At 53.5% G+C, this 19,611-nt stretch overlaps 1 protein-coding gene across 1 annotated transcript; it reads left to right on the top strand.

The window, feature by feature from the left end:
- Nucleotides 1-185: 185 nt before the first annotated feature.
- On the top strand, nt 186-19,158 carry HAUS7 (HAUS augmin like complex subunit 7; the record flags this gene model as incomplete). The annotated part of the gene is given in 11 exon segments (XM_033202014.1): nt 186-224; nt 709-824; nt 3,122-3,162; nt 3,165-3,188; nt 5,474-5,535; nt 10,471-10,562; nt 11,045-11,203; nt 11,332-11,431; nt 11,905-12,129; nt 12,987-13,101; nt 18,914-19,158. Coding segments are annotated over 11 exon segments (1,044 nt in total), but the record flags the coding sequence as incomplete, so codon positions are not given.
- Between the last annotated feature and the right edge of the window lie 453 nt (nt 19,159-19,611).

Genomic DNA, 19,611 nt, shown 5'->3' with positions numbered 1-19,611 from the left:
AGCAGTGAGTAAAGCTGGCCAGGAGGTCAGGGAGCTGTCCCAGGTCCCCTCGCCCGCTCGCTCCTCCCCCCAGCCACTCCCCAATCCTGTCCACGACTGGCTCAGTGGCCCCTCTCCCCTCTCCCTCAGTCCCGAAACCTAGGACTCTCTCTTAATTCTTAGCCTCAGGCGTTGCTCCTAGGTCCTGCTGCCGCAAGAGCCCAGAGTGGGAGTACTTGAAAGAGGTGGGGTCTGCATGCTGCGGGAGATGTGGGGTTAAGAATGGGGGAACTTGAACTCTTGGCATGATGGCAGGACACGGGTAAAGGAAAGGGTCATGGGAGCTTGCAGATGTACACTGAGGGCGGCGTGCGGTGGCCCGCGCCTGTAATCCCGCCACTTTGGGAGGCTGAGGTGGGCAGATTACCTGAGGGTCAGGAGTTTGACACCAGCCTGGCCAACATGGTGAAACCCCGTCTCTATTAAAAATACAAAAATTGTACAGCATGGTGGCACGTGCTTGTAATCCCCCAGCTACTCTGGGGGCTGAGGCAGGAGAAATCGCTGGAACCAGGAGGTGGAGGCTGCAGTGAGCTGAGATCATGCCACTGCACTCCATCCAGCCTGGGCGACAGAGTGAGACTCCATCTCAAAAAAGTAATGAATAAATAAAATAAAATGATGTACACTGGGACCTTCAGTGAATATTGCTTTCCTTTCCTTGCTTAGGACCTAAACTGCCCCTTCCTCGAGGGCCTGTATATCACAGAACCAAAGACGATTCAGGAACTGCTGTGCAGCCCCTCAAAGTACCGCTTGGAGATCCTAGAGTGGATGTGTACCCGGTAATGCCTCGGTTTCTTCCTCTTCCCACCTGGGGTGTGCATGGGCGCCACCCAGCCCCACCTGGGGAAGGTGGGGTTTGTGGTTACTGTGAGTAGCTGTCTTCCCAGAGGGCTCCACCTGCTAGCCTGGACCTTGGAGTGGCAGACGGCTTGTCTGGCAGCCACTGCTGGCCCTGCAGGGACCAGCCCCTGGCCTGGGAACCTGGGAGGCTGGGAGGTGAAGCAGGACTGGAGATGGCTGGGTGGAGTGTGAGGGTCTTGAGTGAGCTCCCAGGAGGAGGCTTTTGTGGGAGGGGGCGCAAATTGCCTGACTCAGGTGGAAGCTGGGGCACTCGGGGAACTGGGGTCACGTGCTGGCCGAGAGGAACGGGTAGGAGGCCAAAGCCATGCCCCTCAGGTGCTTCTACAGGTTGAATGTCCCACATCCAAAATGTCTGGGGGTCGCAAGTGTTTCAGATTTCGATTTCTTCGGATTTTGGAATATTTGCATTATACTGGTTGAGCGTTCCTAATCTGAAAATCCGAACTCTCAGGTGCTCCAATGAGCATCTCCTTTAGCGTCATATCAGCGATCAAAAAGTTAGGATTTTGGAGCATTTCAGATTTTCAGATTAGGGATATTCAACCTGTAGTACTTCTGTAAGTACCAGAAACCGAATCCTTTGAAAAAACCGCCAGGGAGCATACGATGACGTTGTCTGATTTCGGTCTGGCAAGAATTCCTTAGGTGTTTTGAGAGTCCTACAAGAGAATCAGATGGATGGGAGTTTTCCTGTGAATTTCCCATTGCCTTTCTTTGTATGTGACTGCACCGTGTCAGCCCCATTTAGGGCCGCCTTTTCATATCCTTTCAGTCGAACCTGGAAGCTGCACCTAGTGTTGGTCCTTGGTGTGGGTTGGGGCAGAGCTTATGGAGCCCCCTGGATTGTGGAGGTCAAGGCCCTGTGGGTTTCCTTGGGGCTTCTGAGGCCTCCAGCACTTTCTGTTCCTGCTCTGCCCCCTGCTGTGATGGTGCGGTGACTTGAATAATAGCCTTTACTGAGTCTGGCTGCTTGGGCTTCTGCAGTGTGGATTTTGAGTGTGTTCAAGGTTTACTGTGCCCGGCCTTGCACAGTGCTGGGTGAGTGCCCTCTTCTTTGAGCCTTGTGCTCAGAGACGTTTCCGGCAACCCCGCTGTCAGAGCCCAGCCTGCTGGCCTCCCCCTTCCTTCCCCAACCCCACTTGCACAGAACCTGCGGTTATCTTAATAAGTCACAGAGGCGAGTGGTGCTGTGGAGGCAGCCAAGCCCAGCTCGATCTCTGTTGCGGTCCTGGGGCAAGTGTGGCCTCTCCAGGGAACAGCCACCAGCCCTTTCCCACCACACGAGTCAGCAGGCTCCTAGAGTGATGGCAATGGTGAGGTGTAGCCAGACTCCGGCAGCCTGGTGGAAAGCGCCTCCTTCTTTATGAAAGGCTGCTGTGGCGGCAGGTGCCTGGGGCTCCCTGGTAAGAGCCTGTGGCCCCAGTGGCCGGAGGGGTGTTTCTAGGCCTCAGTGTCATACTGGGCTTTGGGCTTGGGGCTGGGGGTGCAGTGCTTGGGCTGTGCTCCCCTGAAGGAGGAGACCCAGTGGAGGGCTGAGCTGTGTGTCACTGCGGCACTTGTCTGGGTGTTCTGGGACTTCCTACCTTCCATGCGCTGTGCATGTGGATCTGGTTTTGCCCACCAGATGGCTTTTAAGGTGCCATGCTTCTGAGCGGCCCCTGTGTGCTGCAGTCAAGGCCAGGCCTTCACTGTGCCCAAGGTGATAAGCCTCAATTGTGACCACAGACTGTTGCAGCAGGAGCCCGCACATGGCTGAAAGCAGGCCTCACAAGCCTTTTCTGCAGAGGGCCAGGTGGGAAGAAAGTGCTCCACCCTGGAGCAGTTGATGCTGACCCCAGTGAGGCCGGGGAAGGTGCCAGGAGCCCGGGGCCAGCCCTCAAAACCCACCCGTGCCGCCAGGTCGAGAAAGAGTCCCGAGTGCTGGCGGCTTCCCTCTCTGCCTCTGCTGCAGCCATCTTTTTTTTGTTTTTGGTCTTGAGAGGAATTTTCATCTCAGTATCCAGATTCACATTTCCGAGGTAAACTTGCTGGACTATTCTTTCCCTAATAATTCATGGAAATGAAATCCATGTGACACAAAAGTAACCATTTTAAAGTGAGCCGTTCCGTGGCATTGAGCACATACACAGGAATTCACTTTTTCCAGCGCGTGCAGAAGGCCCAGGGGGATTTTCTGGCTGTCTGTGGCCTGACCAGCTCTGCTATTTCCCTGCAGGGTCTGGCCCTCACTGCAGGACAGGTTCAGCTCACTGAAAGGGTCCCAACAGAGGTGAAGATCCAAGGTAGGTGGAATCTTGGTCTATTCTGAGCTGTTCACAGCCTCCTTATTGAGTTGTGGTTGCATGTTCCATTGGACCGACGTTTTCTTTTAGGTGGTGCACGTGGTGTGGATGTTGCTAGAGCCTTCTTGAACCCCACCCTTTCCTAGGCATGGCAGGTGGGAGAACTCCTCTCGCAGGGACCTAGAGCACATCAGTCCCTGCAGCGCTGGTGGCCAGAGACAGAGATTCTTGCCGATGCCAGCAGTGGTCCCGTCTTCCTGTGTCAGTGGTGTGTGACACGCTGTCTACACGTGGCATTTCTAGGGGCGCCTGTTGCTCTCCAGCGGGACTTGCCTTGTAACCTCCTTTCCATCATTTCTTGGTAAAACTGTACTTAACCTGGTAATGAACAGTAGATAAAGGCGAGCAAACTTGTAGTCCCCAAGTGGATGGCTAACTTTGCACCTTCATGGTGATCTCTAGAAGTTGGTGGAAGGTCAAAGGTCAAATTTGTCATGGGCCTATTGTCTGTTCTGGCCACTCCAGGGTAGATAAGCTGGGCCCTGGAGTCGTGACTCCTGCCCCAGCTGGCATTGCCACATGAGTTATCTGGGGCCACTTCTCCCTGTGCTGAGGTGGGCCAGAAGAATGAGGTGTTGTTTTAGAGCAGCTGGTGGGCAGACCTGGGCCACACAGAGGCACTGCCCTTCTCCCCAGAGCTGCCATGTCTGGTACAGTCCAGATTCTCTGACCCACACCAACACATGTGCAACCTAGCCCAGCCTTAGCCCTGACACCGCCACTCCCAGCCTGTTTTCTCTCCTGTCAAGTGGGGATGCAACCCAGTCTTGCCTACCTCATGGGAATATACTGAATGTCAGACTTGTCAGAGTGCAGGTGGGAGAGACCAGGACCAGTAGGGCGTGAGGATAGTTCAGGAATTCATCCGACAAACGGTTAAGGAGCAGCCACACATGCGAGGTACTGTTCTGGTCCTGGGGTCCAGCAGTGAGTTCCACTGCTCTCGTGGCGCTTGCATGCTAGCAGGGAGAGACAGGTGCGCGAGGGTAGGAGAATTGTCCGTGCACCTGCCGGTGGGAAGCACTGGAAACAGCCAGCTGAGGGCTGAGGGATCCTGCAGGGCTTGGGGGAAGGGTGGTGCTGTCGACATAAGATGGCAGGAGGGGCGGAAGCCAGCGCGGTAGATGCGGAGAGGAAGAGCATGTGCACAGGGCCCCAGGTGGGCTGTGCCTGGCAGCTTGGAGGCCCAACAAGGAGGCTGGTGTGGCTGGAGTGCAGGGGAGGCCAAGGAGTGAGGTTGGGAGGGGACGGGCCAAATCAGGCCAGGCCGTGTGGGCCAAGGAAGGCCGAGTTCTGCTGTTGGCTGTAACGAGATCCCTGGCCCACTGTGCTGGGAATAGGGCGCCCGGGGAAGAGGCAGGGAGAACAGTGCGGGGCTCTTGCAGCAAGTGGTCCAGGTGAAAGTTTGGAGGGGAATGCAGGAGGCAGCGCTGGCCAGATCCTGGATTTGTAGGGTTGGCTGGACTCGCTGAGAGGGAGAGAGGGGTCAGGAGGACTTGAGGATGTGGGTTAAGAAGGTGGTGGTGGAACAGGCTTGCCTAGGCGTGCAGGTTGGCATTTGTGTGGTGGTCCTGGGGTTACTGAGTGCTTCCCACAGACACTCTGCTTCCTTCCTGCAACAGACCCTCCAGGGCTAGGGGAGGGACAGGTCTGACATCAGCCCCAGGCTTTATGGCTCCAAGTTACTCAGAAAATGCTCTGGGCATCCTGGCAGATGTGGCTGGACGATCTGCAGTGTGCACGGCACCAGATTCCCCATGCATGAAATGCGACAAGGCCTGCCACCTCCAGGGCTGCCGGCAGGGTGATGGCAGATGATGGCACGAAGGTCCTTTAGGACATGGCCAGATGGGAGCAGGGATTCCATTTGCTTTGGCCTTGTGAGGTCTTGGAGAGGGTGGCACACAGTGCACTGTCGAGGTTCCCTGACCCCTGTCCGGTCCTCAGCAGCTGCTGGCTCCTGCTCAAGCCAGAGTGAGTGACCTCATACCTGGGAGAGCACTGGGTACAACTCCTGACTTTCAGACAAGGAAGCTGATGCCCAGAGAGCGGGGGGGCCACTCAGCGAGAGGCAGCGCTGGCACCTGGGTGCCTTCCCCCTGCCTCCTGGCCCACACTGGTCTCCTGTACTGAGTCTGCCTGTAGGTGCTGGGCTTCCCGGGTGTCTGCTGTTCGCTGCTGTCTGGGCAGGTGCCTGCTGTGATGGGCTCTTTGTGTTTCAACAGAAATGACGAAGCTGGGCCATGAGCTGATGCTGTGTGCGCCAGATGACCAGGAACTCCTCAAGGTAAGGGGGCCCCTGTCTGCTCTGCAGACGACACGCACACTTTCTGCCCTGGGCAGGGAACCTCGTGGTGCCGGCTGACGTGGGCGGATTTTCCTCCCCTAGTGCCTTTGAGGTTCCTCAGGCCCTGGGGCTGGCCGAGTGCCCGGGCAGGCTGCTTCTCTAGGCACCCCTGGGGCCAGAACTGCTGGAATTCTCTTGGGTAGACCCTGGTTGTCCCTGGAGCACAGGGGAGAGGGCAGCTGTGCAGGTAGGGGCAGATCTCTGGCTTCTGATGACCAGTGGGATGGAGAGTGTCCTGTCCTTGGTTGATGACTTCATTCTTCATTCATCCCGGCGCCTGGCTCCCAAGCCCTTGTGCCTGAGGGTTTCTCCGAGGTCCCTCATCTACCCCGCAGTAGGTGAAAGAAACCCCAGCACCCACATGATCGTTTCTAAATTTTGAAATAATTGTTTTCACTCGATGATTATGAGTAACGCTACTATGAACATTCTTGCATATGTTTTTTGACTGAACAGGTTTTCTCTTTTTTTATTTCTGAAGAGATTTATTCATGGGACCAATGGCCTATGACATAGCTCCAGGAGGTCCTGAGAACACGGGCCCAAGGTGGTCACTTATGCAGTGGCACACTGCATAAGATGTCAATGAATACATGTGAGATGCACATTGACTGGTTGAACACGTGTTTTCAGTCCTCTTGGGTATATAGCTAGGAGTGGATTTGCTGGGTCACAGGATCACTCTGTGCTTAACTTTTTGAGGAGCCCCCAAACTGTTTTCCACTGTGGCGGCACCATCTTCCTTTTCCAGCAGCAGTGCGGGAGAGCTCCAGTTTCTCCTCATCCTCACGGGCACTCGCTGGCATCCGTCTTGTTGATTCGCCCACCCTGCTCGGTGTGGGTGGTATCTCATTATGGTTTTGATTTGCATTTCCCCATGACCGATGATATGGAGTGTCTTTTTGTGAGCTTGTTGGCCATTTCTGTATACGCTTTGGAAACATTTCCATATTCATGTCCTTTGCCCACTTATTAATTGGGTCACTTGTCCAGTGAAGTTTTTTTTTTTTTTTAAATTAATAGACTTAATATTTTAGGGTAGTTTTAGTTCACAGCAAAAGTAAGCAGAAAGCACAGGGAGTCCCCACAGCCCCTGCCCCTCCCCACAGGCCCCTGCCCCTCCCCACAGGCCCCTGCCCCACACACACACAGCCCCTCCCGCCATGGACACCCTGCACACGGTGGCTCCTGTGTCACAGTCCATGAACCAGCATGGACACATGGTCACCCAAAGTCCATATCCAGTGAGTCCTCTCTCCTGTGGTTGAGAGTCCGTGGTTCTTCACGTGCCAAGTAGTTCTCTGGACATTTTACCTATTACTTTGGCTCTGGGAGAATGTATTTTCCACACAATTTATATTTGTATAAATATTTGTGCTTTAGCAGGCACTTGACCTGCTTAGGTTTAAGCAGCAAGTTCAGCTGCCTCCCTCCTGTTGCCTGCGGTTCCTTCCAGCATCAGCTCTGTTTCTGCAGCCTTTGCATGGCTCTTCGGGTCCCCCCTGTGTGTGCGCCACCCAGTGGTCAACCTGGGAGTCTTTGCTGGGCTCATCAAGATCAGAGCCACTCATGCACAGGTGGGCCTGAGCCCAGGCATTATAGATTTGTGGTGTCACTTTCTTGAGCTGTTTCCTCTCCACTGTCTCTTCAATACTTTCTAGTTCCCTGGGGCTCCCTTTTTCTGTTCTCCAGACATAAACCACCCACTTCCGTGACGGTGGTGGCACGGCCAGCCCCTGCCAGTCTGCAGGAGAACTCAGAATCCTGGTGTTCCTCCCTGACCCACCTGCTGCCATTCGCTTCTCAGAGCGTGCCAGCACCTGCCCCGTGCTTTCTGCCCAGCCGCGGGAGCACTGAGCTTGCTTTATATTTCCACATTGGCATTGTGGCAAAATGCACTTTACATAAAATCTAGCATGTCAGCCATGAAAACAATTTCCTAACAGGCCCTGTGGGAGCTTGCTTCTCTCTCTCTTTTTTTTAATTTAAAAAATTATGGTAAAATACACATCACCTCAATTGTACCACGTTCAGCATTTTTAAGTGTGTGGTCCAGGAGCATAAGCACATTCATGGTGCTGTGCAGCCATCACCATCATCCAGCCGCAGAACTTGTTCATCTTCCCAAACTGAAACTTCGTCCTCAATTTTTAAACTGTGTTATAGCATACAATTTAGTGGTCTTTAGTACATTCACAATGTTGTATGACCACCACCTGTATCCAGTTCCACATTTTCATCACCCCGAAAAGACCCTGAACCACTGAGTAGCCACTCTCCATTCCCCACAGGCCGTGGCAGCCACTGAGTTACCATCTGTCTGTATGTCCTTGGAGTGGAGTGCTGGAATATGTGGCCTTTGGTGCCTGGCTTCCTCACTGAGCACAAGGTTTTCAAGGTTTGTCCATGTTGCAGCAGCACGTAGCAGGATTGCATTCCTTGTTATGGATAAACAAAGGAATTGGAGAATTCCGTTGGCATTATTGAGACCTAGGAGTTGAAGGAGGGAGAAAGGAGATACAGATTTAAGATCATTAGGTAGGGTCAACCCTTGTAGTCCTGAGTTTTAATTGGGAATATCAGCATGAGCCCCCGGGCTTCAAGCGATCCTCCCACCTCAGCCCTCTGAGTAGCTGGGGTCACAGGCATACACCACCACACTCAGCTACTTTTTAAAATTTTTGTAGAGACAGGGTCTTGCCATGTTGCCCAAGCTGGTCTCGAACTCCTGGGCTCAGGCGATCCTCCCGCTTTAGCCTTCCAAAGTGCTGGGATGACAGGCGTGAGCCACTGTGCCCATCCCCTTAATATATTCTTACCTTAAGGAACATATATGTATTTCCTTATCTTATGCCCTGAAAATGCCTAGAACAGTGACATCCCAGCTGTAACACAGGCGGAAACACAGAGAGCAGCAGTCACCAAGACTTGGGTCATGTCCGAGGAACTCAGGAGCCAACTAGCAATAGTCAGAGAGGGGCCAGTGGGAGCCTCCTAAGCATAGGGGTTGCAGTAGACAGGCACACTCCACATACGCCCAAATCCAGGTGTTCATAATGATGCTTTATGAAGTCATCAATTTGACACTAAAAACATAAGCGACAAAAGACAAAGCAGATCAATTGGACTTAATTAAAATGAAACACTTTGGTCCACCAAAGGACACCATGAAGAAAGTGACGAGACAGAAAACCCTACAGAATGGGGGAAAGTAGTTGTAAATCACATGACTGATGAGGGACTTGTATCCCAAATCTTTTAGCAACCCTTAGAACTCAATAAGAAAGACAGAAAACCCAGTTCAAAACTGGACAAAGTGTCTGAATAGACATTTCTCCAAAGAAGATGAACAAATGGCCAAGAAGCAGATGCAAACATGGCCAGCATCACTGGCCATTAGAGCAACACAAAGCGAAAGCATCATGAGATGCCACTTCACACACACTAGGATGGCTAGAATCAAAAAAGGAAAGGTGGCCGGGCCCGGTGGCTCCCGCCTGTAATCCCAGCACTTTGGGAGGCCGAGGCAGGAGGATCACTTGAGCTCAGGAGTTTAAGACCAGCCCGGACAACATTGTAAGACCCCATCTCTACAGAAAGTAAAAAATTAGCCAGATGTGATGGCACACCCCTGTAGTCCCAGCTACTTGGGAAGCTGAGGCAGGAGGATCACGGAGAGCCTAGGAGTTCAAGGCTTCAGTGAGCTATGATGGTGCCATTGCACTCCAGCCTGAGCAACAGAAAAGACCCTGTTGCTTAAGAAATAAAAGGAAAATCCCAGTGCTGACCAGGATGAGGAGAGATTGGAACCCTCCTGCATTGCTGTAGGAATATAAAGTGGTGCAGCTGCTGTGAAAAGTCTGTCAGTTCCTGAAAGATGGCAGCACGGTTACCCCAGTCCCAGCTGTCCACCCAGGAGAAGTGAAAATACACATGCACACAAAATCCTATACCTGAGCGTCCATAGAAGTGTTATTCTTAATGGCCCGAAAGTGGAAAGAGCCCAAATGGCCATCTACTAGTGAATGTATAAACTAACTAGCAATAAAAAGGAAATCAGCTGTTGATCTGCGCTAAGACACACGTGATCCTCGCCAGCCTCATGCTTGATAGTGTATGATTCCATTGCTGTGTAGCATCTAGATGGGCCAGGTCAGTGCTGTGGGGACGTGGCAGCCCGCTGCCCCCAGATCACCTTGGAGCACATGATTGTGGCCAGCACCACCATGCAGGCAGTGAGCCCTCCCAGTGCCATCACCCCTGTCCTGGGGGCCCTGAGCTTCTCGCACCTGTGCTCCTCAATCTTCCTCAGTTGGATGTCATGGTGATGCCCAGTCTCTATGCTATTAGCAGTGTTGCCAGTTTTACCTTATCATTGCCCCCGCCTGCCATACACTGTTCTGAGGAATGCACCAGAACGGACTGGCTCAGCCAGCCGCTGGAAAGCAGGCTACCGCTCAGCCCCATCCTGTCAGCTTCATCTGTTCCCAGCAGGGACGGCAATCCTTGGAGGAGAACAGGCCTTGTCCTGGAGATGTCCCTGTGGACTGTGTTCTGTCACAGCAGATCCTGCTGTGGGCTGCCCGCCCACCCAGCAAGCCATGCTGTCAGCTGCACGACAGACACACGCTCTCATAGGTTTCTGCAGTGCTTGGCCCATTCCGGCATGGGGTCCCAGCATCAGTACAGCCCAAGGCAGGGAGCACTTGCTAGTCCAAGACATTGCCGGGCAGGCACAGAGTCGTTGATGGGCCAGAGCCCTCCTTTCCACTGGCTCCTGGCAGGGGTGGCATGTGGGGGCAGGGGCCCTGGGGGCAGCTGGTCTTGGCCTGGCTTAGGCGGAGCCACTGAATGCCCGCGGCCTTCCTTGCCCAGGGCTGTGCCTGCGCGCAGAAGCAGCTGCACCTCATGGACCAGTTGCTTGATGCCATCCGGAACCTGACCGTTGGCTGCTCCAGTCGCTCGAGGTAAAGGTGTGGATGGCCCAGGTGGGCAGTATTCACGGGCTTCTCTTGGTCCTAGTTCTAGAGCTTTTAGGGGCCGAGGTGTCACTCCCCCTCTGATGCTGGCTGAGGTGGGACACCCTCCTTGGGAATCTGGCTGGCCAGTCGGGCCAGGCGGAGTACAGGCAAGGGGTGGCTGTGTCCCAAGGGTGCTGGCTGCTGCCCAAGGCCCTGGGGGTGCGTGTGAAGGTGGGATGTGGGACTCAGAGCAGCGGGCCAGGCACAGAGGAGAGTGAGCACCTAGGGTGCCCCATGGGTGGGTGGGTAGGCGGACAAAAATGGAGGAGCCAGGGCAGACAGATGGGGCAGGATTCTGCGCAGTGGGGCTGGTCCTGGCCTCTGTGCCTAGTCCCGATGGGCCTCTGGGGCCTTCCCTGTGGGGCTGAGGGCCTGCTGGGCCAGTGCTCTGGCCTGTGACGGTGTGGCCCTGGGGGCTGCCTTTGCAGCCTGATGGAGCACTTCGAGGACACCAGGGAGAAGAACGAGGCCTTGCTGGGGGAGCTCTTCTCCAGCCCCCACCTGCAGATGCTCCTGAATCCAGAGTGCGACCCATGGCCCCTGGACATGCAGTCCCTCCTCAACAAGCAGAGTGATGACTGGCAGTGGTATGTGCTCCTGGAGGCCTTGGCAGCAGCACCCTGGCCTGCTATCCCAGCCCCAGGCCGCTTGGTTCTGTTACTGCAGGCAACCCTGGCAGCGGTGAGTTGCAGGTGTCCCCTTTCTCTCCCTGCAGGGCCAGTGCCTCTGCCAAGTCCGAGGAGGAGGAGAAGCTGGCGGAGCTGGCCAGGCAGCTGCAGGAGAGTGCTGCCAGGTTGCATGCGCTTAGAACAGAGGTAAGGGTGCTAGCTCCTGGGAGAGGAAAGCTTGGAGGCAAAGCCCTGCTTTGTGGCCTCCTTCAGCATGGGAGGCTTAAGTGAGGTTGCTTGTGCACTGGGCCTGACATGTTCTAGAATACTGTGGTGCTCATTCCGTGGGGAGGTGAGACGTGGGTGCTGTGGCTGGGGGAAGGGATCAGCCTCGGGTATTGGGCGGTGCCCACGCCTGAGCACATTGCCATGTGCCTTGCCGCACGTGGTCCTCCTGGCAGCCCTTGACCTGGCCTCTGTTTGATTGTGGAGGAGACCGGGGCCCACGGGAGAGTGAGTGACGGGGCTGAGGCTTGAGTTGCTCGGTACGGTTTCCCCGTCTCCCTGTTTCTGGAAGCTTTTCTTCCTTGCCCTGATTGTGCAGTGTCTGAGGTGAGGGCTGATGGCAGCCTGGCTGGCAGGCAGGGCAGCCTCGAGGGACTCTGCCTCTGGCTTTGCAGTACTTTGCACAACACGAGCAAGGGGCCGCTGCGGGCACAGCCGATGTCAGCACCCTAGACCAGAAGCTGCGTCTGGTCACCTCCGACTTCCACCAGCTAATCTTGGCTTTCCTCCAAGTCTATGACAACGAGCTGGGCGAGTGCTGCCAGCGCCCAGGCCCTGACCTTCATCCGTGTGGCCCCATCATCCAGGCCACGCACCAGAATCTGACTTCCTACAGCCAAGTAAGGGTCCCTTCCCTCCCCTCTAACTGCCCCTCCCCTGTTCACTCAGAGCTTATATCCTGCTTGGGCTCAGGGGCCTCAGCAGTCCCTGACAAGGGACCACAGGGCAGGACCAGGGGCTGAGAGGAGCTGGGCTGGGCTGGGCTCCCTGCGGGCCAGTGGCGTGGCAGGGCTCTGGGCCCCTCAGTGGGCTGGGGCAGGTGCTGCTTCTGGTCCGTGGACCTGCCCATCTCAGTGCCTGCCTGTCTGCCCATGAGCCTGCTCAGACAGGACGGGAGGAAGCAGGCTCATCAATGTTTGCTTGTTTTGTTGTTCCACATGTGAGATCCCCAGAGGCCAACCTAAAAAGCCGGCTTTAGTTATAATGACTACAGTTGTTATATGCGCAACTCTGCCCTTGGCTCAAGGATTCCGTGATGTTTATTTTGTTTTTTTAACTGAGAAGCTCCAAGCCTTCCAACCTCTAACTGGCTGGTCCTGTGAGACTCCTCGATCCGGGATGGTGAGGCCACAGGCCTCTCCTGTCCATTTTTCTTGGGACATTTATTTTCCCACCTTGCCAGTTGCTGGGGCTGGGAGGACATGCAGTGCTGGCTGGCGTGTCCCTAGGCATCGAGGGTTGCTAGAGTGACATGATAGTGTGGCATCCCCGCTGGGCCAGGAAGAGGGGACTCAGGTCTGAGAACTCTGATTGGTGACTTTCCTGCTGGGAGTTCTGTCCCTTACCCTTGGCTGTCTTTTGGGTGAGTGCCACCTGATCGTTGTGAACGGGGGTGGGAAGTAGGAGATGCCATCGCTAGGTGAGACTAGCAGCATTTAGTGCCCGCTCGCTCGCTTGCTCCCTCCCTCCCCCCCAGCTGCTGCAAGTGGTCGTGGCAGTTGCTGACACCTCTGCGAAAACCGTGGAGACGGTGAAGAAGCAGCAAGGCGAGCAGATCTGCTGGGGCGGCAGCAGCTCCGTCATGAGTCTAGGTATGTGGCCACCCTCCTGGTCCTCTGCCTGGGGCTGCCCCATGTGCAGGCTCCCTTTTCTGTGCTCCACTAACCTGGAGGAGCATTTGGGGACCGGCCCCTTCTTTTGTTTTTCATTTTCTAGTGCATGTTTTCCTTCACTTGAAAAAATGCTTTCAGTGGATTATCAAATGGAAACACTCATCGTAGAAAATTGGGGTAACCCAGTAATAGAAAATATGAAGTAAATGATAGCAAATGCCTGAATGGAATAGTATTTGACAATTAAAAATGTTACTTGGGCCAGGCGTGGTGGCTCATGCCTGTAATCCCAGCACTTTGGGAAGCGGAGGACGATGGACCATTTTGAGCCTAGGAGTTTCAGATCAGCCTGGGCAACATGGCAAAACTGCGTTTCTACTAAAGTACAGAAACTAGCTGGGCATGGTGGCATGCACCTGCAGTCTCAGCTACTTGGGAGGCTGAGGTGGGAGGGTCACTTGAGCCCACGAGAGGGAAGTTGCAGTGAGCCGAGATCACGCCACTGTACCTGGGTGACAAACTCTGTCTTTAAAAAAAAAAAAGTTAAGGAAAATGGGAAAATACTTATAATGAGGGCCATCTTCCCAGAGTTGATTTTTGCATATAGAGTGAGGTGTGGGGGTCCAGTTTCCTTGTATCCTATATGGATACGCATTTGTTGCAGCACCATTGACTGGAAATCACTCTTTCTTTCATTGATCTACAATACCATCACTCTTGTTAATTATTAAGTATCCATACATTATGTGTGGTTTCTGGGTTCTTATCTGTTCTGTTCTATTCCTTTTTTTTTTTTTTTTGCTATCCCTGCACTAATACCACATTTCAGGGGGCTAGAAAAAAAATAAACAGCAAAATAAACCCAAAGAAAGAAGGTAAAGCCAGTTTTCTACCTCTTCTAATTTATTTTTTAAATAACAGATCTACTGATTCAAATTCATATAACATAAAATCTGTCCTTTTAAAAGTGTACAATTTCATGGTCTTTAGGATATTCACAGAGTTGTGTAACCATCCTCTCATCACTATCTGAGTCCAGAACATTTTTATCACTCCCAAAAGAAACCCCACATGATTAGCAGCCAACCCCCATCCCTCCCTAGCCTCAACTCTTGGCAACCAGTGTCATAGAGATGCTGTCTGTCTCTTTGGATTTGCCTGTGCTGGACATTTCCTATAAATGGAATAACAATGTGTGGCCTTTTGTGTTTGGTGTCTTTCACTGAGCATAAAGTTTTATAAAGGTTATCCACATAGTTCATTCCTTTTCATGGTTGAATGATATTTGATTGTGTGGATATACTACATTTTGTTGTAGTTGGTAGACGTGGGTTTCTACTTTTTGGCTATGTACATTGTAAGTCTTTGTGTGAACATATTTTTCTTTTTCTTTTTCTTTCTTTTTTTTTGGAGACGGAGTCTTGCTCTGTCACCCAGGCTGGAGTGCAGTGGTGCAATCTCAGCTCACTGCAACCTCCACCTACTGGGTTGAAGTGATTCTGCCTCAGCCTCCCGAGTAGCTGGGATTACAGGCACCCACCACCACGCCTGACTAATTTTTGTATTTCTAAGTAGAGATGGGGTTTTGCCATGTTGGCTAGGCTGGTCTCAAACTGCTGACCTCAGGTCATCCATCTGTGTTGGCCTCCCAAAGTACTGGGATTATAGGCATGAGCCACCGCGCCCAGCCTCTTTAACTCTGTTTTTTAAAGTTGTTTTTTAAGTGGTTGCCTTTAGAATTACAGTTAGCACCCTAACTGAAAACAGTCTAGTACCAAATTAATTTCAATAGTATACAAAAACTTTTTCCTGTTAAAGCAAAATATGTTAGTGTTAGGTATTTTTGGTTATACCATTTTAATTCCCTTGTTTCTTTAACACTTTTTTTAAAGGTTATTTTTAAGCGGTTACCCTTTGAATTGCATTTAGCATCCTAACTGAAAACAGTATATTACCAAACTAATTTCAATTGTATACACTTTGCTCATTAGAATGAAGCTATATTAAATGTGTACATTTGTACACATTTTCATATTTATCAATGTTGTTACCTTTATTGGAGTTCTTTATTTCCTCATGTGAATTTGTGTTACTGTCTAGTGTCCTTTCATGTCAGCCTGGAGGCCTACCTTTAGTATTTCCTATAGGGAAGGCTCAGTAGTGATGAACTCCCTCATTTTTTTATCTGGGAATGTCTTCATTTCTCCTTCATCTTTGAAGGATAGTTTTGCTGGATATAGAATTCTTTTGTACTTTGAATGTGTCATTTCAGTGTCCTCTGGCTGCCAAAGCTTCTGATGTAAAGCCAGCTGGTGTATGATGAGTCTCTTCACTTTCTTTTCAAAATTCTGTTGGTCCCTGGCTTTGGACACTTTGATTATAATGTGTCTTCGTGTGAATCACTGTGAATTTATTACATTGGGAGCTTTCATCAACACTCAGCCAGGCAGTTGACAGCTGTTTCTCCTTCACGTCTTGCTTGCTCAGAACCTCAAGGTCAGCCAGAGGTGAGAGCTCAGGGCCTTCTCAGGTCTCTCTCTCTGGGATTTTCACAGCCCGGCACACGCACATGGTCTTCCAGATTCCAAGGACTGTGCCAGAGCTTTGCAGAGCCTTTGTGGACCTCTGATTCTCCAGCCCCTCCTTCTGAGCTTCTTGTTTAGTCTCTTGTTTGCCCCGGCTATTATGCACTGCCTCAGGCAGCAGCAGCTAAAGCATTTGCTGTAAATGTTTTCCACTGTTGCACCCCCAATTAGTGGTTTCAGGTCCATAGCCTCTGAGCCCTCGTTTTGGAGACTGTCTTTGAATGAACCCTCCAGCCAACTGTCTCCTCGGAGAGCCAGGCTTCTCACTGCTCTTAGCCTCGGCACATATCTGCCCCATGTATGCCAGGCCCTGAGGAGTCTCTTCTTGCCGATTGAACTGCAACAGAACCCTCCACTTTAAAATTTATTATAGCGTTTATCCTAATCACCACTGTCACTATGACTCTCTCCCCAGTTTTTATAATTGCTGTTAGTAAACTGCTTATAATCTATGCCATCATTCTTATGATGATAATTGGTATTCTTAACAGTGTGCCATCTCACCTGTGACTGTGGCACCATAGGACTGGTGGCAGGTCTTGCCTTTCAGAAAAGCCCTTTATAGCGTCTTGGCTAAGATCAAGTGTAGTGTCTGTTCTTACCAGAAAGGCACCCTTTGCATCCAGGCTGTGTGAACTGGGCAGTGCGTTGTGTACAGGGAAGTGTCTGTTCACCCTCGAGCCCCAGCCACCTCGGGGCTCTGGAGAGACGCCAGGGGAGTGGGCCCAGGGCGGGCATCGGCCTCTTTTGGGGCTTTCAACTCAGCTCTCATCAGTTCAGCATCCTGATTTGGTTTGAGATGAATTCTTAGTGTCTGGACACATCAGAGAAAGGGTCAGCATCAAATCCACGCCAAAGGCCACTCGGGACAGTTCTTTACTTGTCCCGTTTCCCATCTGACCCCTTGAGGGCCCTGGTCTCAATGGCCCTCCTCCCATTGTGGAAGGCCTGTTTCTGTGCTGTTTCCCCTCCCAGCAATCTGTATGCCCGCAGCCAGGCTCTGTTGGAGGTGTGGCACCACCTATGAAGTGAGGAGCAGCCAGTGTGACTTCTGGGCTCTTGCCGGGGGCGTGGCCTGTTGTGAGTTGGGAGGGCCTTGGCACTGTGGTTCAGCACCACCCACCAGGAGTCGCCCCCCAGGCTTCCTGAAACCTCACTGCCATGAAAACATCAATGTATTTGGAAACCAAAGCAATATTGTCAGTGCAAGAATGGGGCAGGAGAGTTGAGGGTACCAACAATGGAGAGATGCCACCGACCCTGGAAGTGGTGACGGGCTCAGCAGGCGAGGAAGGCGGCAGCCGAGAGGACAGCCCAAGGGGCAGTGGGGTGCCGGGGATGGGGCAGTGGTGAGCAGATGGAAGCAGAGGGCACAGGTGAAGCAGGTCTGGAGAGGGCCACCTGCATGGGGTGGTGGCCCCGGCGAGACCCTAGCCTGTTCTTCTGTGAAGAAAATGATGGAAATGAATAAGCAAACCAGCTCCCAAGCTGCTGGCCCGGCCCCCACAGAGCCTGAGCGGCTCCTAGCTCGGCTCTTGATGTGGCTGATGTGGCTGACGGCAGCCCGGATGAAGCCTACCTTTTCGCAGCCTCTGAGGGTCCATGGGGCAAGAGGTGACTCCTGCCTCACCTCTGTGGAACTCCTCCAAACTGTCCTCCGGAGAGATACCCCACAGGCAATGGCTCCACCACAGCGGACCAGGTGGAGTGGCAGCTACCCAGATCCTCTCCCCAGCCGCGGTGGCTCGAAAAGCAGCCCCATGCAGGAGAGAAGGAAGCCCTGGATGAGCAGGAAATCTGACCCAAAGGACTTTCCGACACTATTGAATACACTCAGTGCGACATTCAGACGTGCCTGGACAGCTGTGAAAACCCAGCCACAAGGAGACTAGAAACGAAATGAGGCTGGGATCTCTAAGAAGAGAGAAAAGAGACAGAAAAACCAGCACAAAGATCAGCGTCGTGCAGGCCCCAGCCAGGCACAGGGTCTCCAGCACAGGGGGCAGGGGAGATGGAGGGCAGGGCTCCGGAGGAGGCGGGCACACAGAACAAGCCAGGTGAGTGCAGGTGCTGAGCACAGGGCAGGTGGGACCCACCTCCTGCCATCTGGAGTACAGGGGCCAAGGGCTGGGGCCAAAGCTTCGGGAGAGACGACCTGTGGCCTCAGGAGCAGCCAGGATGCCTTACAAGCACTGAGGGCCCTGCACACCCGGCCTTGGGCTCTGGACCCTGCCAAGCTCTGCACCAAGAGTGAGGGCAGAGCAGGAAGGCTGGGATGGAGGTCTAGACGATTTGATAAGGGCAGATGCCACATGAGGGACACAGTCTGGAGCCTAGGAAAACAGTCTGGAGCGGTGCGCATTGCGGCAGGAAGCCCTTTAGCTGGGACGCCACTGGAAGCTGATGGCTAGTGGAGAGGGTCCTGGGGCAATTCCGGGCGGGCTGAGCACATTCCCCAGCTCAGTGTCACCCGGAGGCACACCCCATGATTCCTGAGCTTCAGAGTCACCCTTGGATGGGCAGAGGATGACAAATTCAGGGTTCACAGCACCTAACGTCAATGCTAATGACCTCAACATGTAAAAGGCAAAGTGCAGCTGACAGTGGGGCCATGGATGGGGAGTGGACAGGCAGGGCAGGTGAGGGGCTGTGTCGTCCTCCTCTGTCTGCTGGGGGAGGGGGATGATGGCCATGGTCTAGGGTTGGCGACTGAGAGGCAGATGTGGTTACGGCAGATAAGGTGCAGTGCAGTCACCACGCTCGCCACCCGATTGGGCAGCCAAGGCCTTAGGGCTGTCTGTGTGATTGGCTTTGTTGTGTGTGCAGTTATCCGTCTGGTTAATACTGAACGTGCCACTGAAGTCAGGACAGTCCCTGCCTCCTCACTGTGTGCCATATGCTGCCCCTGGGACTTGGGGGGCAAGGGGCAGGTGGGCGGGGGCACAGCTGGGTCAGCAGACCCTGGCCTGGGTCTCGGAACTGTGCTGCGGTTGGTGTGACCCAGCCCAGGGCTCTCAAGCTGCTGGCCTGGCCCCCACAGAGCTTGAGCAGCTCCCAGTTTGGCAGTGCCTGTCCCTTCCCTGCCGTCCTGGTGGTAGCTGGGGCTCAAGGAGGATCAGCTGAGGACATGTGCCTTGGGCAGCGGGCAGGAGGCACCTCGCCTCTTGCACCAGGCTCGCTTTCCTGTTGGTTTCTTTCCTCTGCAGCTACCAAGATGAATGAACTAATGGAGAAATACAAAGTCTTCAGTGATGGCCCACGCAAAAGCACAGGATAGTGGGGGCAGGAAGCCCTCTCCCAAGATCGAGTTGGCCGAGGATGGATGATTGTGGCAGCAGAAGCCATTGCAGCCCCAAGTTGTGCTCTAGGCAGGGACCTTTGGCCCCTTTGGGGACAGAGAGACAAGATGGGCGGTTTGATTTGGACACAAAGAAAGCCTCGTTTCTAAGCAGCCTCCTTCAGCCTGCTTTCTGCTTCTGCAGCTCCGCGTCTCTCTTCTCCCCCCAGCCTGAGCTGCTCAGGTGGCCCAGGTCTGGGCAGGCTGGCCAAGGCCTTCCTCTCATCTTGGCGGGCCTGGGCTGTGTCCTCTTCCTGTGGCTTCACTCCTCCCTGCTGTTGCCAGCCACTTGCAAGCAGAGACCCCACTGCCGCCTCCCCTGGCTGGCCTCAGGGTCCTGTGTGAGACGCACCCCTCAGCCGCCCTCCTTGAGTGCTCCTGGATCCCACACGGGGTACCTGTTTCCTGCTCCTCCCTGGCTGGGCACTCAGCTCTGGGCTGGGGAATTCAGCCTGACTGGTTGTCCAGGAAGACGCTATCTGGGTTTCCCAGGGTGACCCAGTATCTCCCTGAGGAGTGTGCCTGTCACAGCTGCCTCCCTCCCTGCGAGCACTGGAACAGGCACAA

Source organism: Trachypithecus francoisi, unplaced genomic scaffold (assembly GCF_009764315.1).
Source record: "Trachypithecus francoisi isolate TF-2019V2 unplaced genomic scaffold, Tfra_2.0 Lachesis_group6, whole genome shotgun sequence".
Taxonomy (NCBI): Eukaryota; Metazoa; Chordata; class Mammalia; order Primates; family Cercopithecidae; genus Trachypithecus; species Trachypithecus francoisi.
The sequence above is the reverse complement of the archived record's forward strand: the minus strand, read 5'-3'. Positions and strand labels throughout refer to the sequence as shown.